The following is a 23,249-nucleotide window of genomic DNA, read 5'->3' on the forward strand; positions in this document are numbered from 1 at the left end:
CCAAACCTGACGCAGCAACACTCAGTACGGCAATAAACAGAGCAATTGAGAGGAGACACAAACACGAAACAAACCAAAAGTAGTGAAACAAAAATGAATATTATCAACAACAGTATCAATATTAGTTGTAATTTCAGCATAGCAGTGATTAAAAATCGCTCATTGACATTATCATTAGACATTTATAAAAAAAAATTAAAAAAAGAACAATAGTGTCACAGTGGCTTACACTTGCATCGCATCTCATAAACTTGACAGCACACTGTGTCCAATATTTTCACAAAGATAAAATAAGTCATATTTTTAGTTCGTTTAATAGTTAAAAGAAATGTATATTATTGCAATCAGTTGATAAAACATTGTCCTTTACAATTATAAAAGCTTTTTTTTTTTTTTAAATCTACTACTCTGCTAGCATGTCAGCAGACTGGGGGTAGATCCTGCTGAAATCCTATTTATTGAATGAATACGGAATCGTTTTTGAATCGAGAATTGCGTTGAATCGAAAAAATCGATATATAATCGAATCGTGACCCCAAGAATCGATATTGATACGAACCGTGGGACACTCAAAGATTCGCAGCCCTAATATATATATAAATAAATAAATAAATTACTATTTTTCTATTTAAAAATCCAAAAAGGTTTCTTACTTAACAATGCAAGGCATACTGTAAATTTTAAAGAAAACAAGTCGAATTTTAAGAAAAGTGCATACGTTCAACGAACAATTTGCAGTCATGGTGTTATGATAGTTGAATGGCAGCTAATGCTAGCTATCTAAATTGCTATTAGCTAAATATACCTAATGATGTATTTTTTTTAATGCATTCTAACTTGTGTATAGAAGTCTGCTTACTGCGGACCTCACAATACTCCATTTACATTTCGTGACTTGGATATTAACCAAGTATGATCACGAGCTGGTGTGCCAATGTTGACATGATCGACTGGTAAGCTGCTTCCTCGCTTCCTTGCTCGTGAAAGTTTATTCTTGATCACAAATTACGCATCTCACTTGGATAGTAGAAGGAGGAGGATGCAATCCGACAAGTTGGTACACTTTGACAGCCAATTTAGAACTGGAAATGGCGAAAAACGACACAAAAAGAGGCTTGTTTCCACCAGGATCATGAGTCATTCTTTATCTAAAGGGGAATATATGGACATCCTGTCAGTCGGCATCCTAATGACAGCCGACCTAGTACAGTAAGTGATGTTTTATTATGTTTGTTGTCTCATAAAGTCTGCAGTGATTTTTAATCTATGTTTTTGGAAAAAAGGAAAAGTTGTGATCAGAACGTGCATATTCCTGAAATGATCAAAGTACAAAAATATCAAATGTCATTATGAATGTGCCCATTACTACATTACATATACTTACAGCATGTATATAAAAACCTTAATATAGGTGGTCTTTTAAGGGCTTTATAGGCAGAAAAGAGCTGACTTATTTTGAGTATTTAGAATGCATGAAAATAAGAAAAAATGTGCTTCTCTTACATAATGATTGTGAGTTAAAGGCAATATCCCCCAAAGAGTGCATTTCACCTTTTAAGGTGGAAAAAGTTGCACATTTTTAAAAGGAGTGGTCTACTTTCCAGACAAAAGTTATGTTTTCTTTGAAACAAACATGTTTTTACCATCCTCCTTGTTGACTTGTAGCAATAATTGGACACAAAGACACATTTGATTCCAGGTTTTATTTGGTGCAGCACAGTACAGCACACTGTTTGCTCATGCATGGAAACAGAAACAACAGTTTCTCCTCACATTTAGGTTTTTATTACCTGTGTTTTATTGGGCTTGTGCTTTTATTTTCAATGAAATTCATTGTAAGATTACTTGACATATTTGTTGTTTAAGTCTAACACATTTTCACATTCTGTTTTCTTTTGTAAAAACACTTTTTACTTGATATAAATACATTTTACTTTGCTACTTTACATTGTGACAACACAAACCAAGCAAGAATTCACGTTATCCGTTTGCGTTCACAATATTTTGCTTTCTTTGTGCTTGTGTGCTTGGGTGGGGTCTGAAAGTTTGCACTCTCGTGCAAACAGGAACATGATTTAAAACACCAAAGATGGACATTGTTTTCTCTCTCAGTCATCCGACAGCATGGACTCCCTGTAACTGGCTGGCTTTGTCGACTAAAAACACGATTCTTTGTTCTACTTTGTTCACCTAAACTCTACAGGTTGATTAAGGATTAAATAAACGGTACGCTTGCTGTAAGTTACTGACAGATCCCGCTGTTCACACAGTTTTAGAGTCCAATATTTACAGTGAGTCCCGTGCGTTAAGCCAGCGACGGGTCTCAGCTAACAGTCTCTATTTCTCCATTTTTGTATTCACAGACTAACGCAACAAAATCGATTCATTGTCTCAGCTTCAGAGTTTGTAACAAAAATACGATCGGGTAATGTGGGTACGTATGTCAGCATTGGAGTTGTCAACGAAACTAACAAAGAACTTCTGTCTTTTCGTAACATTTAAAGACAACATTAATTAGCCTCAACATCTGCACACAATTTTGTGTGCAAAGACAATTTAGCGCCTGAGAGCTAATGAATGTAGGATGGTTTTGGAAACATTCAAAGCAATTTGTTGTCTTTTAGATTTTTTACGTAAACACTCAAAACAAGTTAGTCTTCAGTTAAACTTACATTCGTTTATTTCTAAACTTAGAAAGCAGTTTTGAGTATTGAATGAGCCTAAAGGAGGCTTTTGGGAACACCAAAAAAAATTGAGTTTGGTGAAAAATACGTAAACACTGAAGACAATTTCGAGTAACGAAAGTGTCGTCATTGCTTGATCTTCGTTTCAGAAACAAAGATCATTTCGAGTTTTGGATTCAATTATTATATATAATCTTTGAAATCAAATTAGGAGTCTTAGATTACTTTAACATGAGTGTTGTCCTAAACTTCAAAGAAAATGTAGTGTTAAAAAAAAGGTACGTCTTTTGGTCAAAATTTACGGCAAGTTTGCGTTTTTAATCAACCGATCGTACATCTTTTTGAGGATCTTCAAACTTGACATACAGGTTTGTGTAAATATTTTTTATTTTTTTGCATTCAGCAAACTTAACGTGGAAAACACGGCAAGAATCATGAATTAACGTAACTGTTTACGTTTTTGTACATCCTGAAGACAATTTCCAGTAACGTACATTTATTCCCGAAAAAAAAATTTTTTGGAATAGTCATTAATAAATGCATTGTTTTTGTAAACATCAAAGAAAATGCAGTGTTAAAGGTACATCCTTTGGTAAAGTTTTAAGAAAATTTAGCATTTTTAAATCAACCTATCTTACGTCTTTTTAGAGTCTTCAATCAAACTTGTCGTACAGGTTTTCGTACTCAAGTAAATTTTAAAGTGTTCAGCAAAATTAACTTTGAAACATAGGTTTTTGCAATCGTTGAAGACAATTCTGAATCTTCAGAGTTGTTTTTCCATAATCGAAAATTTAAGACAATTTAGCACTTTTAAATGAACCTATCTTACGTCTTTTTAGAGTCTTCAATCAAACTTGTCGTACAGGTTTTCGTACTCAAGTAAATTTTAAAGCGTTCAGCAAAATTAACTTTGAAACATACGTTTTTGCAATCGTTGAAGACAATTCTGAATCTTCAGAGTTGTTTGTCCATAATCGATTCTAATTTGTTCTCACCAATCGGATGGAATGAAAAAGCCACATTTTAATATTATTACAATTGAATCAAAACCTATATTAGATGAGAGTGGGATCGTACACTTGAATAGTGAGTCACAGTCGCCGTCACTGGAAAAGAAGCACAAACACAGATCTAGAAATAAAGGTTATGCTAACACTCTGAGCCATCAATACCACTCATATTGACTTTTTGTTTATTAAATAAATCCTATTCCTCCTGTAGTATTTGTGCATGGAGCACTGCTCTAAAGTAGACTCTATAAATAACATCTTCTAAATGTGCTTTCCTGTTTGTATTTACACTGGAGGAGGAGGCGCGACGGGGGAGATGCTTTCAGTTTTGGTCGGGCATTAGCATTGATGTCCATTGAGGGGTCCTTTATGTGAATATCACTTGTGCTTTTCAGTCCCGCTCAGAGCGTCTTCCTGTGCTGCTGTGGTCTGAGGACTGCTTTACTTCTGCTGCTCCTCGCTGACCTTTTGTGTAGCCTGTTGCTGTTGGCGTCACCTGCTGGAAGAAGGAGGGAAGCGCACACTGGTGATGTCATGCGTACTGATGATGTCACGCAGCCAAGGATTCTCAGCACATAATTGTGCATAAATCCCCGACCATATTTAGCGCTATCAAGATACGATGTAATCTACGTGCAGCCCAGCAATATGCGGTGCCACACCTGTCATTTACAGTATGACCATAAATACACTCAATAATCCAACGTTGCGCCAATGAAAATCCGCAAAAACTCACTTTCTGTACATTCCACTTGCGGCTTCTCCCACTCCCCGTTCTCCATGCAACGTATGACAGGAAGGTGGCGCTGCGTGTAGCCCGCTTGACACTGGTATCGCACCTTGGTGTTGACCAGGTAGTGCACTCGAGTGACGCCCATCGGCGCCGCGTGTTCCACCTCCGGGGGTGCACCGCAGCCCACTGGCAGAAAAGGAAAATATAAGATAAAATCAGAACTTAAAGGCCTACTGAAATGTGATTTTCTTATTCAAACGGGGATAGCAGGTCCATTCTATGTGTCATACTTGATCATTTCGCGATATTGCCATATTTTTGCTGAAAAGATTTAGTAGAGAACATCGACGATAAAGTTTGCAACTTTTGGTCGCTAATAAAAAAGCCTTGCCTTTACCGGAAGTAGCAGACGATGTGCGTGGGACGTCACTGGTTATAGGGCTCCTAACATCCTCACATTGTTTACAATCATAGCCACCAGCAGCTAGAGCGATTCGGACCGAGAAAGCGACAATTTCCTCACATTGTTTACAATCATGGCCACCAGCAGCTAGAGCGATTCAAACCGAGAAAGCGACAATTTCCCCATTAATTTGAGCAAGGATGAAAGATTCGTGGATGAGGATAGTGAGAGTGAAGGACTAGAAAAAAATAAAAATAAAAAGGCGAGGACAGTGGGAGCGATTTAGATGTTATTAAACACATTTACTAGGATAATTCTGGAAAATCCCTTATCTGCTTATTGTGTTATTAGTGTTTTAGTGAGATTATATAGTACCTGAAAGTCGGAAGGGTGTGCCCATGGGTGTGGTGACCGCCAGTGTCTCCGGTGGGAGGAGGTAATAGTCCGCAGCAGCTGCAGCAGGACTCAAGCTCCGCTCATAACTATGGTAAGAGCCGACTTATTACCACTATTTTCTCACCGAAGCCTTCCGGTAGACATGTGGTCGGCAACCATGTTCGCTTGACCGCTCTGTTCCACAGTAAAGCTTCACCTTCGGGAATTTTAAACAAGGAAACACCGGCTGTGTTTGTGTGGCTAAAAGCAGCTGCAATACACCGCTTCCCACCTACATCTTTCTACTTTGACGTCTCCATTATTAATTGAGCAAATTGCAAAAGATTCAGCAACACAGATGTCCAGAATACTGTGTAATTATGCGATTAAAGCAGACTACTTATAGCTTGGATCGGGCTGGTAAAGAATGTCCGCTACAACCCGAGACGTCAAACGCACGCGTCATCATACCGAGACGTTTTCAACAGGACACTTTGCGGGAAATTTAAAATTGCAATTTAGTAAACTAAAAAGGCCGTATTGGCATGTGTTGCAATGTTAATATTTCATCATTGATATATAAACTATCAGACTGCGTGGTCGGTAGTAGTGGGTTTCAGTAGGCCTTTAAGTCCTTGATTTGGGAAGTAGTTTAGTTACAGTAACAGCAACTAGAGTCGATCTCACTTAGTTCCTACCGGGCTGAGTCTTGCAGGAGAAGGGGAGATAGTAGTTGCATGGAACGTCATTCCACTGGCCTCCCTCATGTCCGATCATTACCACGCAGTCCTCGCCGGAGTTGAAGTAGTTATCAGGTTGGTTCGGCCTCCAGTTCTCGTATGTCTATGGATGTTATGAATGGTAATTAGAGCGTAAAAAGTGAACACGTAAGAAACAAGCATCAGTCTATCCAACTCACCAGAGGACTGCCATCTGTCCAGTGGAATTCATTCTGAACGTCTTTGTCATTGAGACCGATCCACTCGTAGTCCTGACCTTTAGCTGTGGACAAAACAGAGACATTTTATACCCTGCGACCATCTGAAGCTTCTTCTACACATATTCTGTTTATATCCCTTTCTACGTTTCCTTAGGTGCGGAATAGACAACCACTGACATGAGCATCTGGTCAATTTGCAGGTGCCAAAACAATGATTTTAAGGGTTTGGGAAGTATCTGGAGCGAATTCCTCTTGACGGATTTGGTTAGTTTATTGTGTGATTCCTCTAATAATGTGCTTCATTTGATTACGATCTGAATCTAAACTTTCTATGAGGGCTCCAGGGCTAACAAGTTTGACTCTGTGATACACAGCAGGACCCCCTAAGTCAGTGGTTCTTAAATGGCGGTACGCGTACCCCTGGGGGTACTTGAAGGTATGCCATGGGGTACTTGAGATTTTTCAAAATTATTATAAAAATAGCAACATTTCAAAAATCCTTTACAAATATATTTATTGAATAATACTTCAACAAAATATGAATGTAAGTTCATAAACTGTGAAAAGAAATGTTGACAGTGTTGACAGCTAGATTTTTTAGTGGACATGTTCCATAAATACTGATGTTATAGATTTATTTTTTTGCGAAGAAATGTTTAGAATGAAGTTCATGAATCCAGATGGATCTCTATTACAATCCCCAAAGAGGGCACTTTAAGCTGATGATTACTTCTATGTGTAGAAATCTTTATTTATAATTGAATCAGTAGTTATTTTTATATGTTTTTTTCCAAATACTTCAAGAAAGACCACTACAAATGAGCAATATTTTGCACTGTTATACAATTTAATAAATCAGAAACTGATGACATAGTGCTGTATTTTACTTCTTTATCTCTTTTTTTCAACCAAAAATGCTTTGCTCTGATTAGGGGGTACTTGAATTAAAAAAAAAAATCACAGGGGGTACATCACTGAAAAAAGGTTGAGAATCACTGCCCTAAGTTATTTTATAAAATGGTGTCACTTACAGTTGAGAAACTGCTGCTCCTCCTCAGATGTGACGCTAACTAAGTGGGCGTTGAGCTCCTGGCAACGCTGCTCAGCTTCTGACCAGGTTTGTCTGTCCGCAAAGTGGAGGTAACAGCTTCCCATGAACCCCAACCAGCCCTCTGGACAACCTCGCACAGCTGAAGCAAAGAAACATTTTGAATTAGAAAACTATGAAGACAGATTATCTGGGATTTCTTATGCTTCAAGTAATCTAAATCACATACCCTCTTCTACGTCTGGTTGCTCCACCACAGCAGGGGTTGCCAGTGAAGTTGTGGGTGCTGTTGTCGGACTGATGTAGACAGGTTCTGGAGTAAAAATGATGATTTTTGGCTCCTCCACCTCTGGGCCATGTCCTGATTGACCAGTGTAGTCTGGGTAGGTCATGGTAGATCCAGGGGCTAGGGATATAGAAAGCCCAGAAGTCGACGAACTGCCTGAGCTATGAATCTGGATTCCAGATCCGCTTCCCTCGCCACTTATTTCTACTACGCCTCGGCCCTCTTCAGGATTGTGTTCTTCCAGTGGAGTAATAGTAACTTCCTTTATCCTATCGTCTGTTAGAAATATGATGTCACCATCCGTCTGAAAAGGTTGGCCAGAGGCAGAACCGCTGCTGGAAGCACTTGATGAAAAACCACTTGTAAAGCCACTGGGGAAGCCTGATGCAAAGGGATGGTATCCAGACAACTCCTGCTCTCCTGATGGTTGGGCTGTTAGGTCAATGGCACGGATGTCTGTAAAGGTGATGCTTGAGAATCCACTGATGTCTGACCCAGACATGCCTCCTGATCCTGACATGCCTCCTGATCCTGACATGCCTCCTGATCCTGACATCCCTCCTGATCCAGACATACCTCCTGATCCAAACATATCAGCAGATCCATAAATGTCACCTGATCCAGACAGACTTCCAGATCCGGACATACTTCCTGATCCGGACATTCCTGAAGCCCACAACACACCGCTTCCCAACTCTTGTTCAGTGAGGGTTGGGTTCAACAGCTCTTCCTCTTTTCCATCCAGTATGTTGATCAGAATGTCACCACCACTGCCGCTCATGTCTCCACTGCCACTGGCAGAACCTGATCCAGATACAACAAAGCCAGATCCAGCTCCTGAAGCAACAGAGCCAGATCCAGATCCGAATTCAACAAAGCCAGATCCGGATCCTGATGCAACAAGGCCGGATCCAAATCCTGATGAAATGAAACCAGATCCAGATCCTGATGCAACAAAACCAGATCCCGATCCCGATGCAACAAATCCAGATCCAGACCCAGATGCAATGGAAGGCTCTCCTGAGGTGAAGATGACTGCACTTCCCCCCTCTGCTTCCTGTGGTTCACCAGAGGCAGAATTATCTCCTGATGAAATGTCTGTGTGTCCACTAAAGGTTACATCTACTCCTGAACCAGAAGCTCCGCTCCCGCTGGTAGTGCTGGGCGCCCCTGAGATATCGCCACTGGCTGAATGATCACCTGATCCGGAACCAGAACCATCAACAGGGACTGTATGTTCAAGATGCAGACAAAAATATATTAGTGATTTGATACTATTTTTGAAATTTGAAATGACAAGAGAAACACCTTCAGGACCGAGTTTGTGCCTATGCTGTTGATTCCAAAGCTCTTACCGGTAGGAACTGTTAGTTGTGTTGAGGTGTTTGTCTTCTGGATAATCTGTTCTATGTCTGTGATGTTTGGACTGGTTTCAGTGTCATTGTAGCCCACAGTAGATTCAACTAAAAGAAAAACACAACAAGGGGTAACATAAACAACCTCAACTGATTAAAAAAATAAACAATTATAGACACAAGGTCTATAATCCTACTTGTAGGAATGGAGTGATCAACTGCAACTGTTGTCTTGTTGATGACATCTGTTGTCAGTAACAGGTCATAAATGGTGTCATTGTCAGTGTCAACTATGATTCTTTCAGCTGTGAAACACAGAATCCAAAGACAGAAAAGTGAAGTTGGGGTAATTCATGTTAATTTGACCACGGAACTACAATCATCTACCTTTGAAACAGTAGGCGTCGTAACGCGAATGCTCATCAGGAAAGCCTGTCTGATTGGGGAAGGCGTAAATGATGTGCACGCCCACCTGGCCGCCCCCACAGTGAGATCTGGGGATTGTTATGGGATAGCGGACACTCCGGTCCATCAACCAGCCTGGGCGACACTTATCCAGGCCTTGATTCCAAGCGGCAAACAGCTGTCCAGTCGTGGCCAGCGTGGTGTTGAGGTTTTCACAATGCTGCACGGCCTCCTCGTAGGAAAAGCTGTCATAGTCGCTGGTAAAGAAGACCTCACCTTGATTGGGAACATTGAGTAGATTAAATGCATGATGCTTTAATATAAATTTGTAATGTCAACACTGGTGTGAGACGGTCCTGACCTTGGAGACGTTCTACATAACAAAATACGTCGTAGCGCTCGGAGTCTGGCCTCAGGCCGTATGATCTGACTCCTGGATGGTGCAGCAGGTTTCCAGCACAGTTATCTCGGGGTGATACGATGGGATACCTAACAGGATTTACAGTTTTTAATAAGGCCCCTCTTTATAAATTCTGAGCTGTAGACCTGTCCTTAACGCACCTTACAGTGTGGTCCCCAAGCCAACCAGCATCACATTGGTGCAGGCCTTTCTCAAAGGCAGCTTGCAGCTGTTTGGGGCTAGCAATGACTGCTCCAATGCTCTTGCAGGCCTGTTGGGCCTCCAGAAAAGTCAGCGTGTAACGTCCAGTAATTGGTCGGTAGTGGAACACGACACCTATAAGTGAAGAAAGAGAAACTGAGGTTTAACCGAATCACTGGCTGCAATATTATGGTTATGGTTGATAGTCCTTTAAGGTTTTTTCAGTAGAGTTCCAAAAAGTTTACCAGTGGGAGCCATTGCGGAGTCAGTGAATGGAGGGGCGACGGGCTGTGAGATGAGAATGTCCACACCTCCATGCTTGATCTCCTGACCCCCAGGCACAGTAGTGAGGCCTGGATAAAGTCCAGGGGCTGGAGTTATGTTTATGATGTCTGGGAAAGGTGTGGTCCTTCGAGGAACGGCAGTCCATTCGTCACTACCTGTGGTTGAGACAAGATTGCATTTGATTTTCATTCTCCTTTCCCCCAGAGATTCATTAGCAAACAGCCTATGGCTATCACGCACCAGGCACTGTGAACATCCAAAATTAACTACCTTACCTTGAAAGCAGATAGCATCATAACGAGAATCCGCAAAGGGATATCCTGTCTGGTTTGGGAAGAGGTATACGGTTCTGACTCCCAGAAGCCCCCCTCCACACTGAGGCCTGGCAATGTTGATGGGATAACGTACACTTCTGTCTCCCAACCATCCAGCGTTACACACGTCCATGCCGGCTTTCCAGGCCAGGTAAAGCTCTCCAGTGGTAGCGAGCCTGGCACCCAGTTTGGTGCACTGGTCTCCGGCTTCGTAAAAGGTGAACTTTTCTACCGACATGGAGTAGAAGACTCTGCCTGGGAGGAGAAATACATTTGATGTTTCACCAGTGGGAACCACAGTATTCTGCAGGGTCAGGTGGTGTGCATCCTGTCAATAAACGTACCAGACATCTTTTCTGCAAAACAGTAGACATCGTAAGTCTCATTGACATCTCTTACTCCATAGGTTCTCACACCAGGGAAGTTTTCCTTGTCTCCGTAGCATTCCTCCCGGGGCTCATGGATTGGGTACCTCAAAAGGACAAGACACAAGAGAGTTGGTATCTGGACTTGGAAGAGGGCTTTTATTGTCTTTTCGGGATATTTAGAAGCCACAAGTTTTTGGTAGAACGGACTTGGCCTATGAATATTACCTGACAGTCTGATCAGACAGCCATCCAGCATCACATTGGTGGTATCCATCATCATAAGCCGCCTGCAGTTGGGCTGGAGTGGCGATGGTGGCGCTGTTTTGGATGCAAGCAGCCTTGGCCTTCTCAAAGCTGAGAGTGTACCGGGTGGTTATAGCACGGTAGTGGAACACAATACCTGTAAGTCAGAAAGGCAAGAATTAATATTCATTATTTTTATCTGCAGCCTACCATTGTTTCACTGTGCAGGACAGTTTATTTGATACAGTTTGGACCCTGATTCCCCGGAAAAATACAAATCTACAACTTGGGATAACATACCCTGAACCTGGATATCCACCGTGTCGTAGTTGTCCTCGATCCCGTGCATCACCTCGCAGCGGTAGGTGCCTGAGTCTTTTGACCTCAGCTCTGTTACCTCTAGGCTGGCGTCGGTGGGCACCAGCGGGTAATTTACCATTGTGACTCTGTCCAGATACTCAATGTCCACCTGAACTTTGCCCTCCGATGCTACCAATATGGTGCTGACTTTCTCCTTTGTGACAAAAGTCCATTTGATGCGGTGACTGAGCGGAGCGATCGTCGGGGCGCCGGGGTCACTGACGGTGTTGTCCTGAAAGTAGCAAGGCACCACTACCTTGCCACCTAGCAGGGGGCGCAGCTGCATCTCCAGTGGGATACTGACACGTAATGTTCCATCCATGTCTGACAGAAAGACAGGTCACGGTTATTTTGTTTGGTGAGGATTCAGTCTTTACTTTAATTTTCCTTAAAGACTCCCCTGACGTACAGTTGTTTTGAAGGGGAACATTATCACCAGACCTATGTAAGCGTCAATGTATATACCTTGATGTTGCAGAAAAAAGACCATATGTTTTTTTTAACCGATTTCCGAACTCTTAATGGTTGCATTTGGCGATTTAAACGCTTTTCAATTGTTCGCTGTCGGAGCGATGACCTTTCACCCGTGACGTTACAATGGGAAGCAATCCACCATTTTTTCAAACACATTACACACACAAGTCAAATCCGCTCTGTTATTTTCCGTTGTTTCGACTGTTTTCCGTACCTTGGAGACATCATGCCTCGTCTGTGTGTTGTTGGAGGGTGTAACAATCACGATCAGGGATGGATTTAAGTTGTCTTACGTGGAGTGTGCATCGATTAGCACAGCATGCTAATCGATGCTAACATGGCAGAAATGGCAAGAATGTGTGGCTATCCTGCATTTCCAACGATAAAGTCAACGAAATCACAAAGGTGAGTTTTGTTGATGTTATTGACTTATGCGCTAATCAGACATATTTGGTCACGGCATGACTGCCAGCTAATCGATGCAAACATGCTATTTAGGCTAGCTGTATGTACATTTGTAGCTATATTTGCACCCAGCCTTTCCCTCCACCCACATTTAATGTCAAACAAACACTTACCAATCGACGGATTTAAGTTGCTCCAGTGGTCAAAAGATGCAATCGTTGGTTAGAAGGCGATCGCCGAATAGCTTCAATAGCTATTCGCTCAATAGCTTCAGTTTCTTCTTCAATTTCGTTTTCGCTATCTGCCTCCATACTCCAACCATCCGTATCAATACATGCGTAATCTGTTGAATCCGAGTCTGAATCCGAGCTAATGTCGCTTTATCTTGCTGTTCTATCCGCCATGTTTGTTTGTATTGGCGTCAGTATGTGACGTCACGGGAAAATGGACAGGTACATTTACAGATAGCGAAAATTAGGCACTTTAAAGCCTTTTTTCGGGATATTCCATGATGGGTAAAATTTTGAAAAAAACTTAGAAAAATAAAATAAGCCACTGGGAACTGATTTTTATTGGTTTTAACTCTTCTGAAATTGTCATAATGTTCCCATTTAAATTTATGGTTAGGAGCTTTGCTAACTTACAGCATTTAGACTTGGCTAAGGCAGAACAATGCCTCCCATGCAGGCAATCGGCTCATGGCATAAAACCATTATTATCACAAAAAATAAACATTTGAATTTGAATTAATTTAGAAAGGCATTTCAGTGGATACATGTGTAGATTGGTCATCACTTCACACAGAATGCCTTTCTTAATTTCTTTAAAATGTTGATAATTTACATATGATAAAAACCCTGATTCAAAAATCCCATAAAAATGTTTTCAGTGTCTAAAAGTTGTTAACTTCTGGTTCAAATCAAAAAATAAACTGCAAAAACTTCCTGAGCCTTTAGTTGCTGCCTTAGAATTAACTGAAATCCTGAACTTAAATAATCTGTTAACGTCTCGGCATTGTAGCAGTGTTCAGGACCTCAAGATGCGGCGACTCAAGGGGACGTGCAAGTAAGAATGCCTTTTATTTCTAAACTAAGGCCAAAACACAAGGAATCGTGCAGCACGAGAAGCACAGAAAAAGCTGTGCATGCAATTAGCAAATGAAACGCAAATATTTAGCCCCAACGTAACTCTTCACAATAATCAAGCACCCACCAAGTAGTGAGGCTGGCTTATAAAGCTGTCTGAGTAGCGATCAGAAGCAGGTGAGTCTTCTGGTCACTAATCAAAGGCAGGGGAGCAGAACGGCGCTGAGGAACAATGATGAAATTACTGCAGGCAGACACACAGGAATTGAAACCAAAATAGGAGCGCAAAACAGGAAATAAACCCAGAACACAGGAAATGCACTCACACAAGACACGACCTGTGGCCACTTTTTTCTAATTTAATGAGATGCGCAAACGCCTGGGAACTGTCAAACAGTTCTCATTGTTCACCTAAAAGACGCGTTCAAGAGTCTTAATTTGTCTGTAAACATCACATGTCCTCCAGGCAAAGGAAGGAGTCCTTTGAATGAGTAATAGTGCACTTGCAATAGTTTGAATATTTGTTATTGAGAGTCACATTGTTTTTGTCAGTATGTATATAATTGACGTACCGTCCTGGTGTTGGAATGTAGTTGTTGCCAAGATGAAGGGCAAAGACGTACACAGCAGAAGTAGGGAGGTCATCTTCACCTAAAAACATGTAAAAATGAGAAAACCTGTGCAAGAACAACAATGACAACAACTTGGAGCTTTTGTGTACATTTCCATTTTCTGTTATTCGGGATGTATTTCACATTTTGGTTGGCAGCCGAGAGTGGAGTCGGCTCTCTTGGTTGCTTTGTTGGGTCTGCTCCTGTCTCTGGGCATGCTCCCTCCACCCCAGCGGACGATGGCGTGGAATACCGCAGAGGCCACCAGAGTGTGTATGTTTCTTTTAGTTTTTATTCATAGCTGTATGTAGAAGTGGCTGGTTGTATCCGCTGCTTTAATGTCTTTAATGTCCTTTGTGATCTTTGATGTTTGATGTTTCCCTGTTACACACATGTAAAAGGGAAGTGTACTATGGCTATGAGTTGTTGTTTTTTTCCCTTGGCCTCAGTCTGGACCCCCTCTCCAGAGGCCCAGGCTTAGACCGAGTTTTTTATTTTATTTTATTTTAATCTTTTATTTTTTTCTCCCATTCCCCCCCACTTGTTTACCTGTATCTCATCTTTTTCGTAAGGGGCGCTGGAAGCCGGCAGACCCGTCAGCGATCCGGTTCTGTCTCCTTGTAATGTTTGTCTGATCTTGAATGGGATTGTCCTGAAAATTTTAATTTTTGTTGAAGGAACTCTCCTGAAGGAATAAATAAAGTACTATCTATCTATCTATCTATCTATCTATCTATCTATCTATCTATCTATCTATCTATCTATCTTTACTCAGGGAGTTTTGTGGCGTCTCTGTCATTCAGGCTCTCGCTAATGTGTCGCCGAGTACAGGAAATGTCTTAAGTGCCTTAAAAAAGAAGAGAGCGACGTATGGTTCAGTCAGCTTTAATACTTTACCACATTTTTGTCTCACCTCTACAAAGGTAAAGGATGTGAAAGTCTTTCAATGTTTGACTGTATTTATAAAATGAGTTATTAAATTCAAAAGCCCAGGGGCTGCATGCAGGAAAATATATTCCCACCTCGTCCGGACGGGTAAAATCATGGCATAATAACCTAAAAATACCACTACGACAACTTCGGATCGTTGTCTTTGTTTTATTTTTCGGCCCAAGCTAGAACAAGCACATCCTGAAAATGTACGTATCACAAATAATCCTTTTGACAAAACACTTCTGAGGAAAAATTGGTGCAGTTTTAAAAACACCATGAAGAGCACAATGAACTTAGACTATGTCTCAGTGTATCTACAAAGCAATTATACTTGAAGTCACAGTCCACCTCGGACTGAACAAAAATCAAGCATGAATAAAAATGGTTCTATGTATCATATACCTCATTTGTCATTTCACTTTCTTTAAATTGCCACAGAAGACAATCATTTTCACTGAACTGTATCAATGTGCAGTGTTTAATGCCGCATTTTAAGTGTGGGTTACCATTTTTTTATTCACTCCTGGTTGTTTTACGTTAGGTTGAGGGGGAGGAGTCGCAGCCCCACTTTACCGTGTACCTCTTATTTGGTATACTTGCTCGCCCCAGTATAAGCTATTTGCTTGCCTAACAGAATTGCTATTGCGACATCCAGTGGACACATTCAGAACAGCAGTTTTTTTAACTTCCAAATGCAGCTCATTTTAACACTCGGCAAACTCATTTCGCGGGGCCTGATCTGACCTGCGGGCCACATGTTTGACATCCCTGATCTATAGGGTAGATCTTATTGTTTGCCTCAATACACCACTACAGTGGATGTCAAATAAAACTGTTAATATGTGATGGTGCAGTTCTTCTCAAATAATTGAGCGGCACCGCTCCACCCAGGGAGAACATGCTTTACCAGTTTCATGCATTATTTTGCTTCAAACACCACTCACAAAGAGCTGCGCACTACAAAACTTGCTCATAGCAGCCACAATGAGCTACTATGACTGACTTCCTCATTTTTATTTTAAAAAAATTAGCACAAATTGTTTTACTCATTTTCGTTTTGTAGGTTAAATGGTTTTATATATTGTGCTACTGTCCTCCTAATGTTGTTGATGCAGTTTGAAGTCATTATTGTTTACTTAGTTCATTAATATACATTTTTCACTATCAAACGGTTCAATTCGGTCAAAAAATGTTTATAGTTTAAATAAGGATATATCTTTTTTTAAATTTCAGGCAAATAGATGCACTTGAAATCTTTTCTTTTACAGACTAAAAAACAATGTTAATATTGATATTGTTAATTGTAAGTTTATCTTTTCGTAATTCTTTTGTTTTGATTTATTTAATGTAATAAGAATATAACGTTATGCAGAGGTGTCCGTACAACAATTTTATGGTAAATGGGTTGTACTTGTATAGCGCTTTTCTACCCCTTTTTAAAGAGCCCAAAACGCTTTGACAGTATTTCCACGTTCGCCCATTCACACACACTAACGGACGAATGATAATATTTATTTATTTTCGTGTCCTGTCCAGCTACTCAGGCAAATCATATTGTTGATGTTGATGCCCATATTTTGATGTAGAAGTCCATATTAAATGATACTATTTATAGTCGCAGGGGAGAGTCAGGGGTGTGCGAAATGTTTTTTTCTTACTGAGGCGCAAGAGATATAATAATTAAGAATAATTAAGAAGCACTGTCAAAAGTGTAACATAGGATAACTTTGTTTTTCTTTGCGTATTATCTCTGTTTTGAGTGTATTTCAAGTATTTCATACTGGGGCGGGGCGACAGAAAATAATTAAGAAGCACTGTCAAAGTGTAAAATTCGCATGTAACCTCTGTTTTAGGTGTATTTCCAGTATATGGACATTTGATTTGAAATTCTTTTCTTTTTACTTATTATAGTAACTTAAAAAAAATTGTATTTGACAAAGCGTGAAATGCATTTTTTTGTATATTTATAATAGGTAGTCATGTGCCGCTAATATTGTTTTATTTATTTAACTGCCTTTTTCCACCTAAGTCAACAAGACAGATGAGACTTTTTGTGTATATTTTCTGTGTGTCTAAGGCACTGAGAAAACATCAATGGTCGTTAGCATGGTGGCGGCACCGTATGGATGCATGTATTTCTTCTTTCTTCTCTTAACAGCCATTTAGCCAAACGTACACAAACATCAGTCGTCGTCATTCAATGCTGCATTCACCGACTCCAAACCACATCAGGGGAGGCGCGATTACCGCATGGCTTATTTTATCTCCACGTTCCACAGCGCTGACGTGCGGAATAGTTCCCAACTGAGGCCTCCTTGTGCTGGAGAACACGCCCACTCGCGGGCGTACATCCGACACAAGAGCTCGCAGTGACAAATTGTGTCCACAGGTGGGCAGTCTGCTGGAACACAAGTCAAAGTGACGCAGCAATAAAAAGGATGAAGTTGTTTGCTGTTAGCGCCGTCATAGAGTGGGAACACTGTCGGAGCAATATTTGCCGACAGGGAGGGAACGTTTTCTTGGAAACATCACACAGTGCGAGGAGACGGTCCAAAAAAGCGTGGAGCAGTGACGTCGTGTGCAACGTGCTGACCCGATGTTGTCCTCTCCTTATTTTTGGGGCCGACTTTCCACCTACTGCAGTTTTTCTTTCACCTGACAACATTTGCAGTTGTCCTAAAAATACTTTCCAACAAGGCACAATGAAACTTCTTTTTGGGTTCATCACCCCTCCCCCGAGTCGGAGACGTAAACGGTGAGGAGTACATAAAGAGAAGCAAAGAGGTCTCTCCAATAATAAACACAAAGTCAACACCTGCGTGCTGCTGGTCTGAATGGCTCATTAGGCTAAAAAGGAAATGGATGCTTTTTCCCCTTTTGGAATCCAGGCGGGGTTCATTGAAAGCAAACAACGACGTTTCAAGTCAAAATCGTTAGGTCGAGTGGACGTAGTTATTCAACCCACTGAGAGGATATGTAAATTTGGAAATTAATCGTTAGTCAGTAATGCAAATAATTACCTGATGAATGTGGTCAAGTAGTGTAAATAAAATCAGAACTTTCCGAGAAAAAAAATTCTAATATTTTACAACTGTTATTTTTTGTTCATAATTACTTTTCAACGAAACTAAGATCTAATTCTTGCAACATTGCAATTTTTCCAAATAACATGTAACTTTAATAGTAATTTTTTCAAAAAAAAAAATTTGTGACTGTATTCCCGTAACTTTGTGTAATGTTTCCTTACAAAATTACAAGTGTTTTGAAACGTTACAACTCCATCCGCTAATTTGGGAACTTTTTGCCTCACAAAATTCAGAGGTTATTGTTGCAAAATCACCACTCTATGACGCACACTGCATTGAGACTTTACTCTTGTAACCTTCCAACATTATTCTTGTAACTGTTTTCCACATAAATTAACATGTTTAGCCCTGTAATATTACTATTGAATTCTACTAACCATGGAAAAATGTTTAACATCAATCAATCAATCAATGTTCATTTATATAGCCCTAAATCACTAGTGTCTCAAAGGGCTGCACAAACTACAACACAAACCACTACGACATCCTGAAATTGAAATGTTTTTCTTGTAACTTTGCGCCCAACAAAACACATCTTATGACTTTGCCATTATTTTCATCACAGATTTACAACTTTCTTGTAATTGTGCTCTTATTCTTGTAACTTTGTGTGTTTGTGACTCACGACCCTACCACAATATTGTTGTAACATTGCATCTTTTTTCACAACAATTTTGTTCCCCAGCTATGTTACTTTTATACCACAAAATGGAAAAAAAAGTGAATCCTCAAAACATTTCAACTTGTAACTTTTCTCATCATTAAATAAAAATGTTAACATTCTTAAAAGAGTACAGCTTTATTCTTATGACTGCGCTGCTTTTCATGACATTAACTTTTTTTCAAAACTCGGAAACTTTGTTCCTAGGGAAATTCAGACTTTTCTCTGACAAATGTGCAACTTTATTTGTAACATTTTACCTGTCACATAATTACACCTTTATTCTTGTACTCCCCTGGCTTTTATTGTAACAAAAGTATGACTTTATTCTTGTGGTTTGGCATATTTTTACTCTGAAAAAAAATATTACTTTCTGTTAAATAACAACTTTGCGTAATTTTTTCCGACAAAATTACAAAGTGTTTTACGACTTAAAATTTCTAAATTTGCGACTTTTTTCCTCACAAATTCAGACTTTATTGCTGCAAAATGTATTTCCTTTGCAACTTTATTCCTGTCACCGTTTGATATTATATTTGAAACATTTTTCCTCATAAAATTACATTAAGCCTTGTACCATTTTAATTATCCTGTTCTCCATTAACTTCGGATTTTATTCTTTCAACTTTGTTCCTATTTCCTGAACAAAATTATAACCTATCATAACTTTGCCATTTTTTTCTGTTTTCCACGCAAGATGTCGACTTCATTTTCATAACTTTGAAACTTGTTTTCCTCTCACGTAATTAAAACATTATTATCAACATTTCGAATAAGAATCAGCTCTATTGGCCAAGTATGTTTAACACACAAGGAATTTGACTTGATAGACTGCGCTCTATGTTCAGTGTAAGAAATAAAACAAAAACGCAACATAGTAAATTAATTGGAACTTTTTTCTTGTAATTTTGCTTCTTTTTTCTTTAAAAAGATTATGACCTTTTTTTGTAAAATTACGACTTTATTCTCCTAACCTTTTGTCGTTTTCCTCATTGTATTTGTATTTTTTTCTCACTAAATTACAACTTTGTCCTCTGAATTTGAGAATTTATGCCTCACAAAATTCCAACTTCATTGTTGAAAAAAATCACGATTCTTAATTTCTGCAACAATATTCTCGGAACTTATTTTCCTCATAAAATGACAAGTTTATCCCGGTAACGTTACAACTTAATTCCCCTTCACTTTTTTCCATGAACTTCCGATTTTGTTCTTATAACTTTGCTCCCATTTTCCTGAATAGATGACAACTTCTCGTAACTTTGCCATTGTTTTTTTTCCTTTGCAAAATTTCAACGCTATTCTCGTAACGTTGAAACTTTTTTCACTTTTACATAATTATAACAATATACTCGTACATTTCTGACTTGTATCAAAACAGTATTATAACTTTATTCTTGTAGCTTTGCAAAAAATCCGACTTTATTTCTGTAATATTACGACTTTAAATTGTAAGTTACATGAACTTATGATTTTATTCTTATAACTTTGCTCCAAATTCCTTAACAAAATTACAGTTTTTCATTACATTTCCATTTTTTCTGTTTTCCTCGCAAAATGTTGACGTGATTCTCGTAACTTTGAAACTTTTCTTTCCTTTCTCACTTTATTATAACTTTGTCAGTTTACTGTTCTGACTTTCATCGTAACAAAATTATGACTTTACTCTTGTAGTTTTGCAAAAAATAAAATAACACTTCATTTTTGTAACAATACGACTTATTTCCATGAATTTCTGATTTTAATCTTTATTTTATTCTTAACTTTGCTCCCATTTCCCTAACACAATTTTATCACAAAAATTAAGACTCCATTCTTGTATTTTTGCATTTATTTTCCCTTTAAAAAATGCAGTTTTATTTCTGTGACATTACAACTTTATTCCCTTAACTTTTAGACTCTGCCCCTCATGGTGAACCTTAATTTTGTACAATTCAAACTTTACTCTCATAAGCTTGTGTATTTGCAAAAAATCCGACTTTATTTTTGTAATATTACGACTTTAAATCTTAAGTTCCATGAACTTATGATTTTATTCTAATAACTTTGCTCCAATTTCCTTAGCAAAATTACAGTTTTTCATTACATTTCCATTTTTTCTGTTTTCCTCGCAAAATGTTGACGTGATTCTCGTAATTTTGAAACTTTCTTTTCCCCTCTCACTTAATCATAACTTTGTCAGTGTACTGTTCTGACTTTCATCGTAACAAAATTCTGACTTTACTCTTGTAGTTCTGCAAAAAAATAAAATACCACTTCATTTTTGTAACAATACGACTTATTTCCATGAATTTCTGATTTTATTCTTTATTTTATTCTTAACTTTGCTCCCATTTCCCTAACACAATTTTATTACAAAGATTAAGACTCCATTCTTGTAGTTTTGTATTTATTTTCCCTTTAAAAAAATGCAGCTTTATTTCTGTAACATCCATCCATTTCCTACCGCTTATTCCCTTTTGGGGTCGCGGGGGGCGCTGGCGCCTATCTCAGCTACAATCGGGCGGAAGGCGGGGTACACCCTGGACAAGTCGCCACCTCATCGCAGAGCCAACACAGATAGACAGACAACATTCACACTCACATTCACACACTAGGGCCAATTTAGTGTTGCCTGTAACATTACAACTTTATTCCCTTCACTTTTAGACTCTGCCCCTCATGGTGAACCTTAATGTTGTACAATTCAAACTTTACTCTCATAAGCTTGCGTTTTTCCCTCACACAATTCCAACAATATTCTTTATTGTCTGAGGATGATTAAAGTAACGCGGAACTGTAAAGAACCCTCAAGCCTCCTTGTTTAGCCCATTTAGGCACTGCAGATAAAGTACATGCCGAACCTAAGAAAAGTCTTTGAAAATGTGGTAAAACAATATGCGATTAAAACTATTTAATTTCTTTAAGAAAAATATTTATTAAAAACGTATATGAACTTTCTTCCTACAGTGTGTTCATTCATTAGGGGGGCAGGGGGGGTCTGCTCCCCTCACCGGTCACTGTGGTATGTTCCGCTCTTGGCCAATGAGGCCCTGGTTTGTTCCTGCTTACGGACAGGGGCAGGGCTTTTTGGGAGGGGTGCGATCCTGCCAAGGTAAACACAGGGCGGCATCCAGAGAGGGGACGCCAACCCCTCAAACCCTCTGCCCCCACCAACCACCCCCCACTTCCACAAACCCTCCCGAGTGACAGAACAGAGTGGACATTGATATGAACACACATAGAGCAACACTCACAGATCAGCCAGGTGGACGTGTGGTAGTGCACGTATCATGCTATAGGAAAGGTGTGTGTGTGTGTGTGTGTGTGTGTGTGTGTGTGTGTGTGTGTGTGTGAGAGAGAGAGAGACATACAGTAAGGCTTATATTTGAGAACACACACCATCTTGTACAGTGAAACAAGGCATGGATAGGAAAAACACACAGGTGGTTAAAGGTGCACCACATACTTCACTTTCCCAAGGATGAGCGCATCATACTGTATCTACTGTATGTAGCAACACACACACACTAATTACTGTACTTTAGTATTAGCTTATCCTTCATGTTTTGTCGTTAAGTAGCCATTTGCCCCAAAAAAGTATTTTTGGGACCTCACATCCCCAAATTGTAATTCTCAAAACGAACCCAAGGATCCAGTTGTCACCATAGCAACGGGACGTCGGCCTGATGGCAAACATTACAAGACTGCTAAGGTGCTGTGCACAAAAAGTTTTCCCTTTTCAGTCAGATGTCGGTGGAGTAAAATAAAGAATGTCGGGTATTGATTATTGGCACCGAACAAAGCAGTCACTGATTGGATTTTTTTTTTTTTTTTACCTGGCATAAAATGTGTAGTCATTTAAAAAATTAATGAAATCATACTAGCCAAACATACATCGGTACAACAATTTCACCACTTTTACCATCAATTTCCATGTTTTTAGACTTGCAGAAAAGTGCACATAATCCAAACCGTGAGCTATTACCTATACCAGCACTTCCGCCAATCAATCTAGTCACAACTTAAAACTTTAAAAACATGACTTTAAACCAAGAGGTGAGCGCTCCAATACCAGCACAAAATGAGCCTTTCTTCCCAGGAATTGAGTGGCAAACGTACCGTTATGATGCTCTGCAAGCTCCCGGTGCCAGCGACTGTGGGGGCCTCTGGCTGCTGCCTGTGTAGGAGAGCGGAAAGGAGCTTTATTCAAACGCTACCACACATTTAGATGCTGGAAAAGAGGAGGGAGGGAAGGAGGAGGGGATGGAGGAAAGGATGATGGTGAGGGAGACGTACTCCTTGAGGTCAAGCTCACTGCATTTTTAGTATCCCAAACTGCACATTGAATCATTCTACATTAGGGGTATTGCATTTCTCATCCATTGTAGTCTCAGACGTGCCATGAGTGTTTGAAAGTGCTTTACTTTCTGTCCGTCGCACTGTTAATGCTGGATATCTAATGCTAAGGAGACTCCAGATAGAGTGTGTCTCACTCTCTAATGCAGGGGTTTTCAACCTTTTCTGAGCCGAGGCACATTTTTTCCATTGAAAAAATCTCGAGGCACACCACCAGCAGAAAACGTAGAAAAATGATTTTAGAAA

General features: G+C 39.7%; 1 protein-coding gene across 3 annotated transcripts; it reads right to left on the reverse strand.

Annotated features, from left to right (window-relative positions):
- Nucleotides 1-1,688: 1,688 nt before the first annotated feature.
- acanb (aggrecan b) lies at nucleotides 1,689-22,875 on the reverse strand. Of its 3 annotated transcripts, XM_061894650.1 has the most exons (18): nucleotides 22,767-22,875; nucleotides 13,947-14,025; nucleotides 11,351-11,734; nucleotides 11,033-11,207; nucleotides 10,784-10,911; nucleotides 10,401-10,694; nucleotides 10,086-10,280; nucleotides 9,801-9,975; nucleotides 9,601-9,728; nucleotides 9,222-9,515; nucleotides 9,032-9,139; nucleotides 8,835-8,942; nucleotides 7,423-8,709; nucleotides 7,177-7,335; nucleotides 6,125-6,207; nucleotides 5,904-6,048; nucleotides 4,431-4,613; nucleotides 1,689-4,193 (listed from the first exon to the last, which is right to left on the reverse strand). In XM_061894650.1, the coding sequence occupies exons 2-18, from the start codon at nucleotides 14,017-14,019 to the stop codon at nucleotides 4,096-4,098; spliced, it is 4,017 nt and encodes a 1,338-aa protein (XP_061750634.1). In that variant the 5' UTR covers nucleotides 14,020-14,025; nucleotides 22,767-22,875; the 3' UTR covers nucleotides 1,689-4,095. The 3 variants fall into 3 exon arrangements, with proteins under 3 accessions (XP_061750634.1, XP_061750633.1, XP_061750632.1); XM_061894649.1 differs by having other exon boundaries at nucleotides 1,689-4,190; nucleotides 10,086-10,694; XM_061894648.1 differs by having other exon boundaries at nucleotides 10,086-10,694.
- Nucleotides 22,876-23,249: the final 374 nt, after the last annotated feature.

This window comes from Nerophis ophidion, linkage group LG03 (assembly GCF_033978795.1).
Source record: "Nerophis ophidion isolate RoL-2023_Sa linkage group LG03, RoL_Noph_v1.0, whole genome shotgun sequence".
In the NCBI taxonomy this organism is placed as follows: domain Eukaryota; kingdom Metazoa; phylum Chordata; class Actinopteri; order Syngnathiformes; family Syngnathidae; genus Nerophis; species Nerophis ophidion.